General features: G+C 36.1%; 1 protein-coding gene across 4 annotated transcripts in view; it reads right to left on the bottom strand.

The window, feature by feature from the left end:
- The window catches only part of PTPRQ (protein tyrosine phosphatase receptor type Q), a 122,293-nt gene extending 107,053 nt beyond the window's left edge, over window positions 1-15,240 (bottom strand). For 2 of the 4 annotated variants that reach the window (XM_052669064.1, XM_052669065.1), the window contains exons 1-12: window positions 15,052-15,238; window positions 12,159-12,296; window positions 11,523-11,658; window positions 10,281-10,535; window positions 7,832-8,049; window positions 6,701-6,887; window positions 6,283-6,567; window positions 5,255-5,539; window positions 4,274-4,543; window positions 2,857-3,117; window positions 1,328-1,458; window positions 1,031-1,160 (exon numbers count right to left, since the gene is read on the bottom strand). In XM_052669064.1, the coding sequence (XP_052525024.1) occupies window positions 1,031-1,160; window positions 1,328-1,458; window positions 2,857-3,117; window positions 4,274-4,543; window positions 5,255-5,539; window positions 6,283-6,567; window positions 6,701-6,887; window positions 7,832-8,049; window positions 10,281-10,535; window positions 11,523-11,658; window positions 12,159-12,296; window positions 15,052-15,099 (2,344 nt within the window). In that variant the 5' untranslated portion in view covers window positions 15,100-15,238. Of the gene's footprint in view, window positions 1-1,030; window positions 1,161-1,327; window positions 1,459-2,856; window positions 3,118-4,273; window positions 4,544-5,254; window positions 5,540-6,282; window positions 6,568-6,700; window positions 6,888-7,831; window positions 8,050-10,280; window positions 10,536-11,522; window positions 11,659-12,158; window positions 12,297-15,051 lie in introns of all 4 variants that reach the window. The other 2 variants (XM_052669066.1, XM_052669067.1) reach the window with 1 other exon arrangement.
- Between the last annotated feature and the right edge of the window lie 631 nt (window positions 15,241-15,871).

Genomic DNA, 15,871 nt, shown 5'->3' on the forward strand with positions numbered 1-15,871 from the left:
TAAATCTTTTTATGACCTATACTTATTCACATTAGGAACCTGTTAGAGGAAATTATACAATTTCAGACACATCAGCCAGAGAGAGGTAAGGCTGCTGCTGCTGCTGCTTCGTGTCCCCAGGCCAACCAGGCTGAAGATGTATTCCTAGGAGGCAGAGCATTCACATGAACCGAGACAGCACTTATAGCCTCATACTCCTCCCCTGATCTCCTCCAAACTGATCATCCTAGGAGATACACAGGTGCACTCAAAGCCAGAGCTGCCTCTCAGAGCTGGCTGCTTACCCCCATGCTTGCTCCCAGGCACTCCACCTAAGTCCTGGCTTACCCTGGCCCCCTTCCAGTTAGAGATTCACACACACACTCTCACATCAGAACTAAAACAGAGCTCTGCTTCTGAGAATCCAACATCCTAGCCTAAAGTAAAACTAAATTTACTGGGGGAAAAAAAAACAACTGTATTTACTACTGATGTAAGAAGCCAGTGAAAGAATATCAGAAAACTAATTTACAGAATAGAATCATAGAATCACAAGGTTGGAAGTAACCTGTAAGATCATCTAGTTCAACCGTCTTCTCATTACCATTGCTACCACAAACTAAACCATATCTTAGTTCTAAACCATACTTAGTTCTGAACAAGTAAAAACTCAGTAAAAACTGGACAAGTTCAAACTCAGCAGCGAAGCAAAAACAGAAGTTTGAAAAAAAAGACTTTGCTTTTTCTAGTGCTGATAACCAGTCTGCAAGTACCAGTCCTACACTAGCAGTGCAAAACTGTTTGAATCATTATGTAGTTAAAACAGGAATGAGTTGTTCACCACAACCAAATTCAAGTGCATTTACTTGAAAGGATACAGTTGAAGAATAAACAAAAGAACAGTGAAAGAGAATAAGGAGAAAATAATAAGGATGATTTAATTCATTTTTTTCTATTTCAAACAAAAATAAAGTTCAAATAAATGTAGAAGAAAACAAGGGATATAAGAAGAATAAAACAAGTTATGAATGTAGTGACTCTGAAGCCTCACCTGTCTCTATTTCCTTTGCAACAAGTACACTATCTCTGAAACCTTCCTTTTCTGATCGAACTGTAAAGCTGTACAGCTTACCAGGAATAAGGTTGGAAAATGTTGCTGTTTCTTGCTTGACTTTCTGGACCTAAAAAGCCAAATAAGGAACTGTTTGCAAAATATGCTTCTGTTATATTAGTGGCACCTCCACCTATTTTAGTGGGATGCATAGCTTCTAATTTAATCTCTGAATGCTTAATATGAAATTTTACAAAAATAACTGCATTGACTGAACAGTCTTTTCAAAAAGCATACCCTGAAAGCACTTGCACAGTTTGTACATGTGACTTCATATTGCTGAAAATCTCCTTCTGCACGGTCCCAAGTAATCTGTATTGAAGTGTCTGTCACATTGCCTTCTTGTATACTGAGTGGTGCTGCTAAGCCTACAGGAAAACATAAAAACTGTTACTGTTCAGTCCAACAATTTTGAGTCTTTGTGGAGATATCAAAGAGGATCAATAACAAATTCAAGCAAGCAGTGGGCAAAATCTGATTTCAGGCATTTCAGGAAATAGAGTTGAGGAAATAGGCATTCTAAAGCAGAAAAAAAAATGGAGAAAGAGTAGAGATAATACAGGCACTATTCAAAGTAAACTGCTTTCTTGTTTTTCTTGAAATCACATGGGGCTGAACATGCTGATGCACGTAGGCAGGGAAATCCTCCAGAATAAAGTTAATCCCTCCAATACCACTGCCACTGTGCTCTGAGTTGACCTAAATTTGGTCAGGGAGATCAGCAAAACCAAGTAGGCTAGACACAGCAAATGCCCTTTATCCCTAATCAGTATAGCCTTGTATGAGATTATATTACAAAGCATTTTACACTTCTGTCTGCATTTCTCTTATTCCAATCCAGCTCTTTCTGCCTGGAATGTACAAAAAATTACATGTTTTCTAAGAAAAAAATAGGTTTGTATTTCTTTTCCACAGGTTCTGGAGACCCAACAAAGACAGATCAAAAGTAAGTTTTCTGAAGAACTGTTCTCTTATAGTGATCAAAACACAACTTTTATTAAGATTGTATCTTAAGAAAAATCTTTCAAGGTTTTCATTATTTGAAGAGTATTATTTTCATCCCTCATGCTCTTATTTTCTTCCTTGCTTGCTTTTACACCATCTCAGTAGTACTTTTTATAACATTTCCACTCTGAAGAGATAGAGTAGAAATGAATGTCAAATAAAAATAATAAAATATGTGAAGAAAAACTTACAGAAGTATATTATCATAAAAAACTGAAAATTCAAAACACAGAATTTCAGTAGATATTTCAAACAATTGTTTAATCCTTATTAAAATTTCTTTTCGAACGACCTTATTAAAAGGTCTCTTACGTATGATCTTTATGTTGGGGATTTTTCCCTTAATAATCATAATTTCTATTTTGGAAACTTCAAGCTATTCTTCCTTGTTTAAAGATGCAGTGGGAGCAATAAACTTGCTAATTTTCAAGACAGAGAAGCAATTCCACTGATGCTGATCACCCTGGCTGAAATAAATAATCAAAACATGTCGTTTCCCCACAACAGTTTAATACAGCCTAAATTCCTGAAATACTTCCCAGATATTTTTATAGTCTTGACACAGAAACGGACTTTAGAATGTTTAGTAATGATAAGGGATAGCTATAGTTTCGTTTGAAGAAGTACTATTTGCTTACACAAATATAACTGGATGATTTGTAAATAGTATGTATTTCTTATTGCACTGAAATAAAACTAAAGTTAGAGGTTAGAAATGAAAATTTAACATTATACAATTTTATAGGAATCAAAATACTCACAAGTTTTTACACCAGTTACATGGTAAGAGGAGCTCAACATTTCTCTGCTTTTTGTGAAGACACAGAAATCATACTCTGTTCCTGGAGTAAGGCTTTCAACTGTTATTTTGCCATCACTTTTCAAATTGAATGTTCTGTTATGTCCATCATTCATTGTAACATATATGCCATCAAATACTCCAGTATCAGGCATGCGAACAAATAATACCACAGCATTACTATAAAGCACAAAAGGAATTACTATTTGAACAGGCTTGGGCTCTAAACAAAGGAAAAAAGAAAAAAAAAAGCCACATTAGATTAACTGAAAATAAGAAAAGACACAGTCTGAAGCAACTGCCCTGAGACTACACTTGCATGGTGCAGACAGGTGCCTGGTGTAGGTAATAAAAAATATAATTGCTCAGAAAGAATAATCAACCTGAACTTTTTATCTGTTTATTACTAAAATCCTGAAGATCTTGGCAATGGATTTAGAACCAAAGCAAGTCAGGTTTCCACAGGTATTAAACACAATGCACCAAGAAGGTTGGTAGAGCAACAGAAACAACATACCGATTTGTATGTGTGAACATGGATATAAGCAAGGAGAAGGAGGTATGTTTGATGGACTGATATATTGAGTTTTCTTCCCTCGTAGCTGGCTCTTACAGATGGGACAATCCCATCATCTATTTTGTGAATTAGATATTAAGTGTAATGCTATATAAAATATATTAAAAAAATAATATTGCAACCACTTAAAAAAATGACAAGGCATCATTTACCATATCTGTAATCTGACAGATGTTGCTTTTACATGTCACATATATATAATGAGTGAGCCCTGGCCATTATTTTCACATACAAAAAAAAATAAAAAAAACCCAAAACATTATACTGTGCCAAAAGCATTGCAACATGTCAGTAAACAAACACTAACAGAAAAGCACCTTCAATTTTTGAAACAAAAATTTACAGCTTTTTCTCTTTCAGCCACTGCTACTTCCAACTCAAAGTCTTTTCCCGGCACCCTCTCACTAATAGAAGGGTAATTTCTCTCACATTTCACAGGATGCCTAACTCATCTCTACCCAAAAGACTGTTTCAATCATTCCTATAATTTCCTATTTCAAATCAACAATTTGCTCAATTTCTTCACTCAGAGGGAATGGGATTCCATACTCTGATCCTCACCACGGTTAAACAACATTCAATAATACCAATGTGTTTCCCAAGGCTGCATCTCTCTAAACATCATTAGCTTTGCCTTTAACAGTAAGAACTGAATCAATGTAATTCATATTCTAGTTTTGATTCCTGGCTATTAAGCGAGTGTACTTGACATGATAAATCTGTTAGTAATTTGTTAGTAATGATAACAAGCGTGATGTTGAGTGTATTAGTCTGTAATTTCCACTGCTTAACAACATCTTACTTAAAGTGCATTGCACAGTCTTGAGTTCACTCATATTTCCATTATTCACACTTGCCACTGCTATTTCATAAGTCATTCCAGGAATTAGAAGATCGATCTTAAATTCTTCTGTATTGTTTATTAGAAACTTTTTAGTTTCACCAACGTCTGCACTAGGTTTCACCTGAATGTAGGCCTCCTGACCCTCTTGTGACAGTTTCCAGTGAAGGATTACACTCTCTTCTTGCACATCCTCAGGCTGAATAAAAACAGCTGTAGGTGGACTGACAGCTTTATCAAAGAAAAAGAATTTCAGTATAAAACCACAGCTCAAACATACCATCCCTTAAGAAACTCTTCCCAAAAATAGTTTCCTTCATTCTTACTTCTAGATATTTTATGATTTTAAATCTACTACTTATGTATTTATTAAACAGCTTGTAGACAGTTTTTAGACACTTACAAGTTACAGGCAGATTCTTCCACTTTTTCTCATAAAAATAGTGCCTGATTTTACAAGCATATTCTATTCCATTGAATATATACAGACACAAAAGACAACACAATTTAAGTCACAGTATCAATGATTTGGAAAAACTTAATCTGTCTTCAGCAGATCATTTGAGACATCATTTGAGACATCATGGAAATGTTCCTACTTTGTTAAAATTACATTAGTATATGAACCATAAGTCAATATGCATCAAATATGATGCTACCACTTCAGAACACAGTATTATAGCTTAAGTCATTAAGTCAAAAAGAAGATATGCACTGTCATGGTACATGACAGGTACTTTCTCTTCTTTGAAAGGTTCTGAAGATTAAAATTATTAAACAGAAAAAATAGAAAAGAATTGCCCCAATTTTCCCTCAACATGTACCAACAAACCTCAACCTGCACATAACTTTAAAAATATATTTATGCATCCCATTCTCAACATAAACTGTCTAGGGGAAAGAATAAAAACCAGCCAACCGAACAGAAAATTGATACATCACCTGTTGTGATTAATATAGGCTTTTCATGGCAACTTTGAGTTCCTTTCTCTGCTACATTCTGCAAATATAGCTGGTACTGATGATAAGGTTTTATATTTCCTATTACTGTTGATGTCTTGTTTTTTTCAACTGGTAACTGTTCCCAGGCATTGGCTTCACTATCCAAAATGTTAATAAGGTAATAATGAAAATGAGCACAGGAGGAATGCTGTGGAGGGTTCCATTTTAAATGTATTTCTGCAGATGAAACATATGTAGTCTCTAACTTCTGGGAGTGCAGTGGCCCTATTGAATAAGATTAGAAATAGAAAATAGGGTAAGAGCTTCTGGTGTCTCTTGTAGACTTTTTTCCTCTTAAAAACAAAACAAAACCTTAAAAAAAAAAAAAAAACACCTTGAAAAGCTAACAATATGGACTTAAAAATAGTCTTAAATCAAATCAAATCAAGAAATCTTGACAGTTTGACTAATGTTGATTTGCAGAGGAATACAGTCACTGTCAAATTTAGATTTTCTGGATTAGCCAGCTCTTACGTAGAACTCGGTCTCCTCAGGAATGCCCTTTCTCTCATTATCTCAGAGATGAGCTGGTACAAATGGTATGAGTTGCCTAAGTTGGTTAAAACCTGGTCCTAATGAGATGAACAGCAAAAATCTACAGAATTTCAGAAATTGTTCAATGCAATTTTTTTTTTATCAAGCATTTTAAAACAACTCATGTGTTTCCAACACCACTTACAGCAGTTCAGTCACTAGTCCAACCCTACAATTTGTGATTCTGTATTTCTGCAACAATCACCTCCCTCACCCTGCTGGCCACCTCTCTTCAGATGCAGCTCAAGATAAGCACTCGAGCATAATAGCAAAATAAAGATTTTGGAACAATGAATTCTGCTTGTTGGATTCTGAATTCACATTCAGATTTATTTCTAATTTCAGACTAATTATCAATACAAATAATAACAACCAAACAATATCAAAAACGTATGATTTTGTGATTATTATTGCTATTCATTTTTGTGACTTACTTGTTTCTACCTTCAGAATTGGACTTAAGACAGCCTGTGCCCCTTCAGGGTTCCTTGCCACTAGTAAAAACTTATAGCAAAGACCAGGACACAATTGCATAATTTTCACTTGAGTTGTATTCACAGGCAAGCTCAGGCTGTGTGGTTTCCAATGATCAAAATAGTACTTCATCACGAGTGCAAAGCCTGACTTAAGCCAGATATCCATATAACTCCACATTAATGCAACTTCAGTTGTCTTGACATCAGAAACAGTGAATATGGAGTTTTCTGGTATCAGAGGTACTGAAAAAAATAAAAATAAAATAAAAATAAAAAGCCATTAAATATCATGGACGCTTTCTTCATATTTGTGTTTTTGAAGATGAAGGGGTGGGAGTTTAAAATTAACGCAGAAGATTGGAAGAAATATAGTTACATTCATATTCACAAATATATGGTAGTTGTATAAAGCAGAAAAATCCAGTGAAGAAATAGCCTGGACCAGTGGGATCTCTCTGAAGGGCATAGCAGTCTGTTTCATTTGCTGGTAGCATCGACAAAGGTGAGACATTAGCCTTTAGGGAATAATGAGATCCATCTGTCCACAAGAGCCGACCTTCCTCCTACGTTAAAAAAAATGCAAGAAAAACAAACAAACATATGCATGTATTTTTGCACTATGTTAAGTCATTACTAAAAGTTTCTCATAGCAAGCATGTCTCCTGAACATCCAAAATTTACATATTTTATTTCTAAAATTAATTATATGGGAATGTTTTGAATGAAAAATATTCCAATGCAGAATTCTACCCCTCCTATTATACTAATATTTTAATAAAAGCCAAAAAGAGTTAATGAGATTGCTCATTACAGACAACCCTTTAAAAATCATTATTAATCAAATAATTTCTCAGACTTTTCTCAATACTTCCATTTACCATTGTAGTTCTTCCCAAATCACATAATCCATCACAGTGGTCACAATGGGTCATTTAGTAACAAGAGAGCTGGCATCAAGAACTCTCCTACCACGGATATGAGGAAAAATTTTATATGAAATACTTTCTGCCAGTCCCTTCTTCCACTAGCCTATCCAGCATCCATACTGAACAGACCTTGCTAAGGCAGGGCAAATCAGTATCTCAGAGCTGCATAGCCAACCCTAGGCTTTGGTACCCAATTAAGTAACGGACAATGTGTAAAACGATTTTTTTTTTTTTTTTTAATGGTAAAACAGCACCATCTACAGGCAAAAGGACATTCTTATGATGTACTCACAAAAAAAAAAAAAAAAAAAAAAAAAAAAAAAAAAAGGCTAGGAATAAATAGTCTTTATTTTTTCCCCTGCAATGCCATGCTAAATGATTTCAGTATTTCTAAACATTAGAAATAATTATTCCTCTTACAACTGCCAATATACTAATATCAATACTAATGCTATTCCTATGACAACTATTCAAACAAATAGTCAGAGCAAAGTATTTTTGATTTTAATGAACTGGGTTCAACACATTACAGATTTCTTTCCTCCATATATGTAATAGCAAAGAAGATAAAACAGACTGACCTTCAAGTCATTAAGACCTGTCCATAACATGACTACGTGGCTAACTGACTGCAGATAAGATAAAATAAAACCACGTTCTTCTTCACTCCCTATGTTAAGAAGATGAGCCTCTTGTGAAGAATTTTCACATGTTTCTTGTGCCACCTTCCATGGCTTGCTCTCCTTACTCATTCTATAGCAGCTGCTTTGGAATGCCAGCCACCCTTTGGAGCAGGTGCCTGTAGGTAAACAAGCATTTTAAGTATTTTAAACACATTCAGTATCATTTACAGTAGTGTTACAGTTTCAGATTTTTTAAAAATCTACATATAGTCAGAAGATGATAGCATTTAATTAAAACATGATTGCAAACCACAAGAGAATGTGACGTGAAAGTGAGAAGGTGAAGGGCCTGAAGCATCTCCCCTGGGCTGAGTGAACTGGGTCTATTTAGCCCTGAGAAAAGACGACTGAGAGGGGATCAAATCCAGGTTTATAAATATCTGAGGTGTGGGGGCCATAGTGGTGAGGCCAGTCTCTTTTCAGTGGTGAGTGGAGACAGGACAAGGGGAAATGGACACAAGCTGCAGCACAGGAAGTTCCGCACCAATGTGCGCAAGAACTTCTTTACAGTGAGGTGACGGAGCACTGGAACAGGCTGCCCAGGGAGGTGGTGGAGTCTCCTTCTCTGGAGATGTTCAAGTCTCACCTGGACGCCTACCTGGTTTAGGTAACCTGCTTTGGCAGGGGAGTTGGTCTCGATGATCTCTAGAGGTCCCTTCCAACCCCTACAATTCTGTGAGACATCCCTCACTCAAAATCTTCACTGTCCTAAGAATTCTGATTAAATTAAAAGATGATTACCTTTAATCCACTAAAGCAAAAAAAGAAAACCAATATTGTTTATGCAAATCGCACTCAAAGGAGGGCCACAAAATCGATCCAAGGGAGGGAATACCACCCCTATGAGGACACTGTGAGAGAGCTGGGGCTGTTCAGCCTGAAGAAAAGGACAGAGGCCTTTCAGTATCTGAAGGGGAGGCTGTAAAAAGGAAGGGAACAGAGCCTTTAGCACAGTCTAACCCTAACCCTAAAGTGCAATTTCATCTAATCTAGAATCATACTAACCACCTCGTTTTGTATAACAGAATCATTTCCAAGCACTGAGGTTGGAAAATGGAGTCTTCAGCACTGTTTGTTGTGACAGGACAAGGGAAAATGGTTTCAAAATAGAAGAGGGGAGATTTAGGCTGGATATAAGGAAGAAGCTTCTTAAAATAAGTGTAGTGACACACTGGAACAGTTTGCCCAGAGGTGGTGGACACCCCATCCTTGGAGACATTCAAGGTCAGGCTGGATGGGGCTTCGAGCTCCTGATATAGCTGTAGGTGTCCCTGTTCATTGCAGGACAGTTGCACTAGATGAACTTTAAGAATCCCTTTCAACTCAACAGGTTCTATGATTTTATATTTCTGTGAAAAATATCATTCTTCATTAGTTTCTGGTTTGTTTTTTACATTTTAAAATTTGAAGTTAACAAACCATTAATAAATTTCCAGAGTTTAGGTAAGTGATCATTTCCCTGATTTTAAAACTATATCATCCTCTCTTTTGTGTTCCCAATTTTAAATATTTTTAAGTAGCCTGATCAAAGCATTACTGCTTTGAAAGGAGCAAAGTAACACTAACAAGCATCCTCAAAAATATTACTCCTTCAACGCATTTCTTACAAAACAGCACAGATAAGTTTGCCGCTCAACAGTGTAATATCACTGTTGTTTCCAAAACACTTTGAAAAAAGTCTTCCAAACCCTTACAAAATTCAGAATTTTCCCTGCTTTTCATTGAAACTATATAACAAACTCAATCCATATCCTCAAAAAATTACAATCCCAAACCTTTTGTGTTTAAAGACAAATCTCATCTAATCTAGAATCATAGAATTACCAAGGTTGGAAAAGACAATCACTACAATCACCTAGTCCAATCATTTATCTACCACCAATATTGCCCACTAAACCATGTCTCTACATACAGCATCTACCCTTCCCTTAAACACCTCCAGGGACAGTGACTCCACCCCTTCCATGGGCAACCTCTTCCAATGTCTAACTACTTTTTCAGAGAAAAAAATTCTTCCTAATATTCATCCTGAACTTTGTCTGGTGCAACTTGAGGCCACTGCCTCTAGTCCTATTGGACAAGAATCCATCTGAGTCTATTTTAAACTGCAAAACATATAATTAGTTTAAAATATTCGCACATACAAATTCAAATTCTTGCTCCTGAACAAGAAAAAAGAACATTTGTGACATTAACATTGTTTCATTTTTTCCAGAAATGAAACAATATACATCTAAGAGAAAATTGCATAATGCTATACAGATTCTTTGCAATTTACTCCTAATTCTTCTTAAAAGCAGGCAGCACTTCCTCGCATTGATTGTGACTCCAACAAAGCAATGAATACCTGTTTCAGCTTGAACTTCCAGTGACTGAGACACGTTAATAAATTCAAGATGTAATTGGTAAAATATAAACTCAAATGTATATAAGGTGCCAGGTGTCAAATCATTCCAGACAAAGAATCCACTATTTTTTGGTATAATCCGAGAAGTATTGTTCAGTGAAACTGAAACTGCAAATCCTTTGGTCATTGCACTCAAATTAAAAGATATGGTAGTGGCTGTCACAAGTATTTTGATGTCATTTTCTGAAATTCCACCTAGTAGTCAAAAAAAAAGAAAAAGTCTTTACCTCAGCATAATTATTGACTCAAATCCTTACTGCATCACTACATGTCTGTGTAATATATCTTAAGCAATCATAAATAAAAGTTAAGAGCATAGACTGAGGGACGCTTAAGTACAAAAGCACACAATTTACTAGAGTAGTAATTAATAGATGTTGATCGAGAACATTAGCACAAGCAGTTTCCTTTAGACTGCTGAATGTCATCACAGTCAGTGGGTGCTGCAGTGTTTCCAGCTTGCAACAATTTTTTCCCAATTTTCTGAACACGAGCTAATACAAATTTCTAAAGTGTACTAAGGTATCCTATTAAACTATTTTAAAGCATAAAATAGATAAAAAAATCTAATAGATAAAAAAATCTATCTAATAAAATCAAGATTAGAAAGTCCTTTCAATTCTATTTATTAGCAAGACCTGTGATCATAAACAGATCTGCAGATATAAATGATGTGCTTAAGTTCAGTTGCTAGAGACACAAATTCTTATACTGAACATTTGCCCCAGTCAGTCAGTATAGCAAGATCTTTAAGCTGCTCAATAACATTTTTTAGAGGGAAAAAATGGAAACAAAAATATTAAATATTCAATTCATATATTTATTTTTTATAACTAAGACAAGGAATCAAAACCTTGAGCTGGCATGAAATTCCCAGGCTGTAAGTAACTTACCTGATGGCTGTCTTTTATAAATTTGTCCCAGAATTACTTCAGTATAATAATGCTTGTAACATTTAGAAATCCCCAAACATCTACATCAGTCCCCTACTACAGAACTGTTACACTAATCAAACAAGTTATAGAAAAATTATTTTTTCTGCTCTTCTTATTTTAAAACACACCTTGATGAAGTTTTCTACGTACTTGAATACTCTCAGGATTTCCATTTGTTTCTCTCTAATCTTTTTCCGAACTACTCTCACTATAATAATACAAAAATATTTAGTGCTACACTACTTACGTGTCTTGAATGACTTCACACTTAGAATTTGTCCATTTTTTAGGGATTCTATTGTAATGTCATAATGCTTATTTTCCTCCAGCAGAACTGTAGTACTGATAGGCTTTTGCTCAACTTCAGAAATGTTTCTTACATTCTGCAATTTAAAAGAATGTTAAAATACAGTGAAAGTAAGAAAATACAATTAATAAATGTTCTCTAATGCCTTCATGCCAGTTAACTGCAAAATACTCAAGGCATGTATAGCAAAATCTGTTTTGATCATTCCAGCTATTAACTGTAGCTATATCAAAATCCCCATATCTTCTTTAAGTTCCAGGACATCCTGTGCTCAAAAAAAGAACAATGTCCCGCAACAAGGATCTGGAGGTGGTGTTTGTATGTCCCCCGCAGAAACTGGACTTCTTCCAACCAAAGAACTTTGAACTAACATATTCTAACTTTGAACATACGTCCATCTATTCTTATTCAATGCCATTGGCTTCAAATGGACTCTGAAAGGCACGAGTTACAGAATTTAGCATAATTTTTGAAAAGTTTCTCTTTATTTGCTTTTTTACATTAATCTTAAAAAAAAAAAAAATGCAGTGCAACTTAAATATCCCTCCAAGTACTTCATGTTTAGATGAAATTTACTTTTTGATTGAAAGCATCTGTGAGCTGGTAGGTTACAATGTAATATTCTGCATGTTCTCCTTTGGGAAACCCCGTCCACTCCAACAAAACTGTTCTAGAGGGCTTTCTCACTTGATCACAGACTAGGCACTCCGAGCTCTGTAATAGAAACAGACATGAACGCAACTTAACAACCTTAGCCGAAAAAAATATGTTTAGTTACTTAATTAAAATCTCTGTTAGGTAAACTTGTCAGCTATATTAGTTTTTATATGGAGCAATATTATCAGCCCTACTGTGTGACACACAGAGTCTTCTTAATTTTTATGAGTTTAGGAGGTACAGGTGCTATTTTTATTCTCTTTTCAGAGGTGGCCAAACCATGCCAGCTGAGAGTCAAGCATGCCCTACTAGGAATAAAGATCTTCACAGGTTGTTCTGTAAGTCATGCCTTCTATTTCCATGGAAACTACAACAGCTACTAAGAGCACAACAACACTATTTGATAGAATTTTTCTGTAGCTGAGAATTTGCCCTTTTTCAACAGTCACTGCCATTAGCTATCCATTTTTGTCAGTGTCAGAATTTAGTGACACACCTTTGCTTCATCTACACTTCCATGTCAGATTCCATTGTGTCACACTGCCCCTCTGCTGCCATCTGTCACATGGCAACAAAATATAATGGAATATTGGTGGGAAGGTTCAACTTCTACTGCTGTACCACCAACATCCACCTCTGATGTCAAAGGCCAACATAATCAAATAGGAGTCATTACTCCCAGAGCAGGCCTTATATCATCATTTCAGGAACAAGGAGAGCTCACTTTTAATGAGCAAATTGCAGCCACACTCAACAGTCATTGAGGAGTGGAAGGCCTAAGCTCTGCCTGTTCCCATGGTCCACGGCCAATAATTTAGGTTAGTGGCATTCCTCTCACAAACTGCTTTATATCACAGAATAAGAAAAAGCAACACAAAAGGGATAGAGAAATTATTCATTTTACACCTGCCTATCCAGTTTATACACAGCAATACAAACTTCAGAATTTCTAAAATTAAGGAAATTTGGGCATGTGATGTCAATCTCTATCACATAATTATATAAGCTTTGAAGTTCTTTCTATGTTTTAAGTTCCATTTTTATTTTCTTTATGAGTTAAGATGACAAATAAATGCCATAAATGCCATCGTTTAGAAAAAAAAAAAACAACATACACCCTTCCCCTCCCCTTCCTCTACTAAAAAAAAAAAAAAGAAAAAGCAGGAATTGAATCAGTATACCACTAAAATACAAGGCAGTGCAGTCTGAAGGGTAGGACATTTTGCTTTGAAAGATATATAAAAAAACCCATATAATTACCAATAGGTGATTTAGCCATTTTAATAGTTTCCCACTATTTCTCACAATGCTCTATGTTATTTTTATTACACATACATACTATACTGGTGGACTACAACTAATGATAAAAATTGCGAATGTACTTTGTATATTTAGTGTTTCCATGTATTTGATGAGGGAGCTTAAGAATGTTCAATTTTCTTGACCATACCTTATGAGTACATTTTAAGCTCCAATCCAAAGAAATTTTAAGAAAGATTTTCAATGGGCCACGAAGAACTAATGTTTAAATATATGTTTAGGCTAGCTGCACACTAACTAAAAAGGTGCCTTTCTAAGCAAATATTTATTGACTTCTGTAGACTACTACTTTACAAATGACAAATGTAAACTTTTAAACTCAATCTGAAAAGTGACAAGGGGAAACAACAGAGGTCTATAAAATCTTATGTAGCCACAAGTGAGCAGAGATTGCTTTTCCCTTGTCTCTCTCAGCACAAGAACTGTGAAGGAAAAAAACACAGCTGGTACAGTCCAGATTCCACCAAGCAAAAAGCAGTGCACCAGACAACTGATCTGCAGAACTCCTTGCCAAAGTTTTCAACAAGCATTGAAAGCTTCAAAGAAGGCTGGACTAGCTAATGGAAGAGAGTTACACTAAAGTTCACTAAATGCACTAAAACTACATCCATGTTAAGCTGCAAATAGTGGGAAACTAACATGCTATACACAGTTCTCATGCTCCACGCAGATCTTACAGTCATCCCCAAAGACCTGCTTTTCACCACTTCTGGAGGTTTGATACTGAACTAGCTGAAGTTTTGACAGTACTCTCAATAGCACATATCCCTACTTGCTGCAGATTACAGACTGCAACATCAGGAAGTCCCCAAAACACCTCATCTTGAGCTCAAACCTGAACAGCACAACTGGACACCATCTGCATGTGCTGAAAGAATACATCAGGAGGCTGCTTACCACCCCAAACACACAGCTCTCTTCCCTACAAGAGTGGAGAAGTATTTGTACATGGGACTGACAGGACATCGTCATCATCCTTGTCACAAAACACAGAAAGAAAATTCAAGACTGCATATGCAAAATCAAAATATAGATAAATATGGACCAAATTCCTGCAAAGTGTAATAGAAAATTGAGAGGTAAGAGAGCAATGTGGTTCTTATATACGTAGTTTTATACTTCGTAAGTTTGTATACTTCCTAAAGCAGTATGCAGAGCTCACCCTGTGTACCAGAATGATCTCCCAGTGTGTTCCTCCTCAGACCAGAGGGCTTCCAAGCAATACGAGCTAGTTAAGAAGTTAAAGACACTGGGAGCTGTTCCTTCTGCTGAGGAATAGCACTAATCAGAAGCAGCAGGCAGCAGAACAGATGAAGGCTTTCAAAAGAGCTTTGAACAATTCAGAGAGAAGAGAGAAGGCTGGGAACATTCAGCAGTGATAAACAAGAGCTCCCCACAACTGTTAAAGTGACAAGAAATCAGTTCAAATCACAAACCATGAAATTGTAACATTCAATCTATCTACCTACCAAGAATGGAATATTTTTCTTACCTGTAATAAGTATTTTAATAAAAGCAGGAGAACAATTGCTTGACCCATAAAGAAATGTTATATTCCCAGTGCCTGTGTTCAAATTACAACAGCTTTAAAACAAACTTGTGCTCAGGCACTTAAGAATAAGAGAAAACTGACACCCACTCCTGCCTGACATGGTTGCAGCTGCAGCCAATGGCCAGCCCTTGGCTTGGCTCTGCTCTCCCTGCCCCTTCCCCCGCCTGACACAGACCTTTCAGCATCCACAAAGGGATGTTGCTCTTTACTGTCTCAGTGAAAGCTGAAGGTGTATGTTATTCGTTAGCCAATAAAAAACCCTCAGAGACAAAAATGTCAGGTTGTTCTTTTTTTTTTTTCTTTTTTTTCTTTTTTTTTTAACTACTGGTTCAAGGATTAAAATCCATCTAAACCCACAGAAGTCCTCACGTCTTCTTAAAACTACTATACACAGTACATATTTCTAGCAAGCTGTGTCTTGGTCAATGCTAAAAATAAGGCTGTAAGCCTTAAAACTGTTTTCAAAGAAATGCCAGGCAGCCCTGGAGAACTTTCCGTCAACATGCTTCTAGAGTATCCTAGAACTGATATAAACATTATGAATTTGTGACAATTTCTGTTAAAAATTGGTCATCAAAAGACAGGTGCATGGTAAGATTTCACAGGGAACTGCATGAGCAGGTGTGGAACTGCATACAGAACACGTAAGCTCCTACTTCTCGAAACAGATCTCCTCCCTCACACAAACACAGCCTGTTTGCTGGAGGCCTCCTTCAACATCCAGTCAGTAATGCATCAAAGCGCTATCTCCAAAATGTCA

Source organism: Tympanuchus pallidicinctus, unplaced genomic scaffold (genome assembly GCF_026119805.1).
Source record: "Tympanuchus pallidicinctus isolate F22 unplaced genomic scaffold, pur_lepc_1.0 scaffold8, whole genome shotgun sequence".
In the NCBI taxonomy this organism is placed as follows: Eukaryota; Metazoa; Chordata; class Aves; order Galliformes; family Phasianidae; genus Tympanuchus; species Tympanuchus pallidicinctus.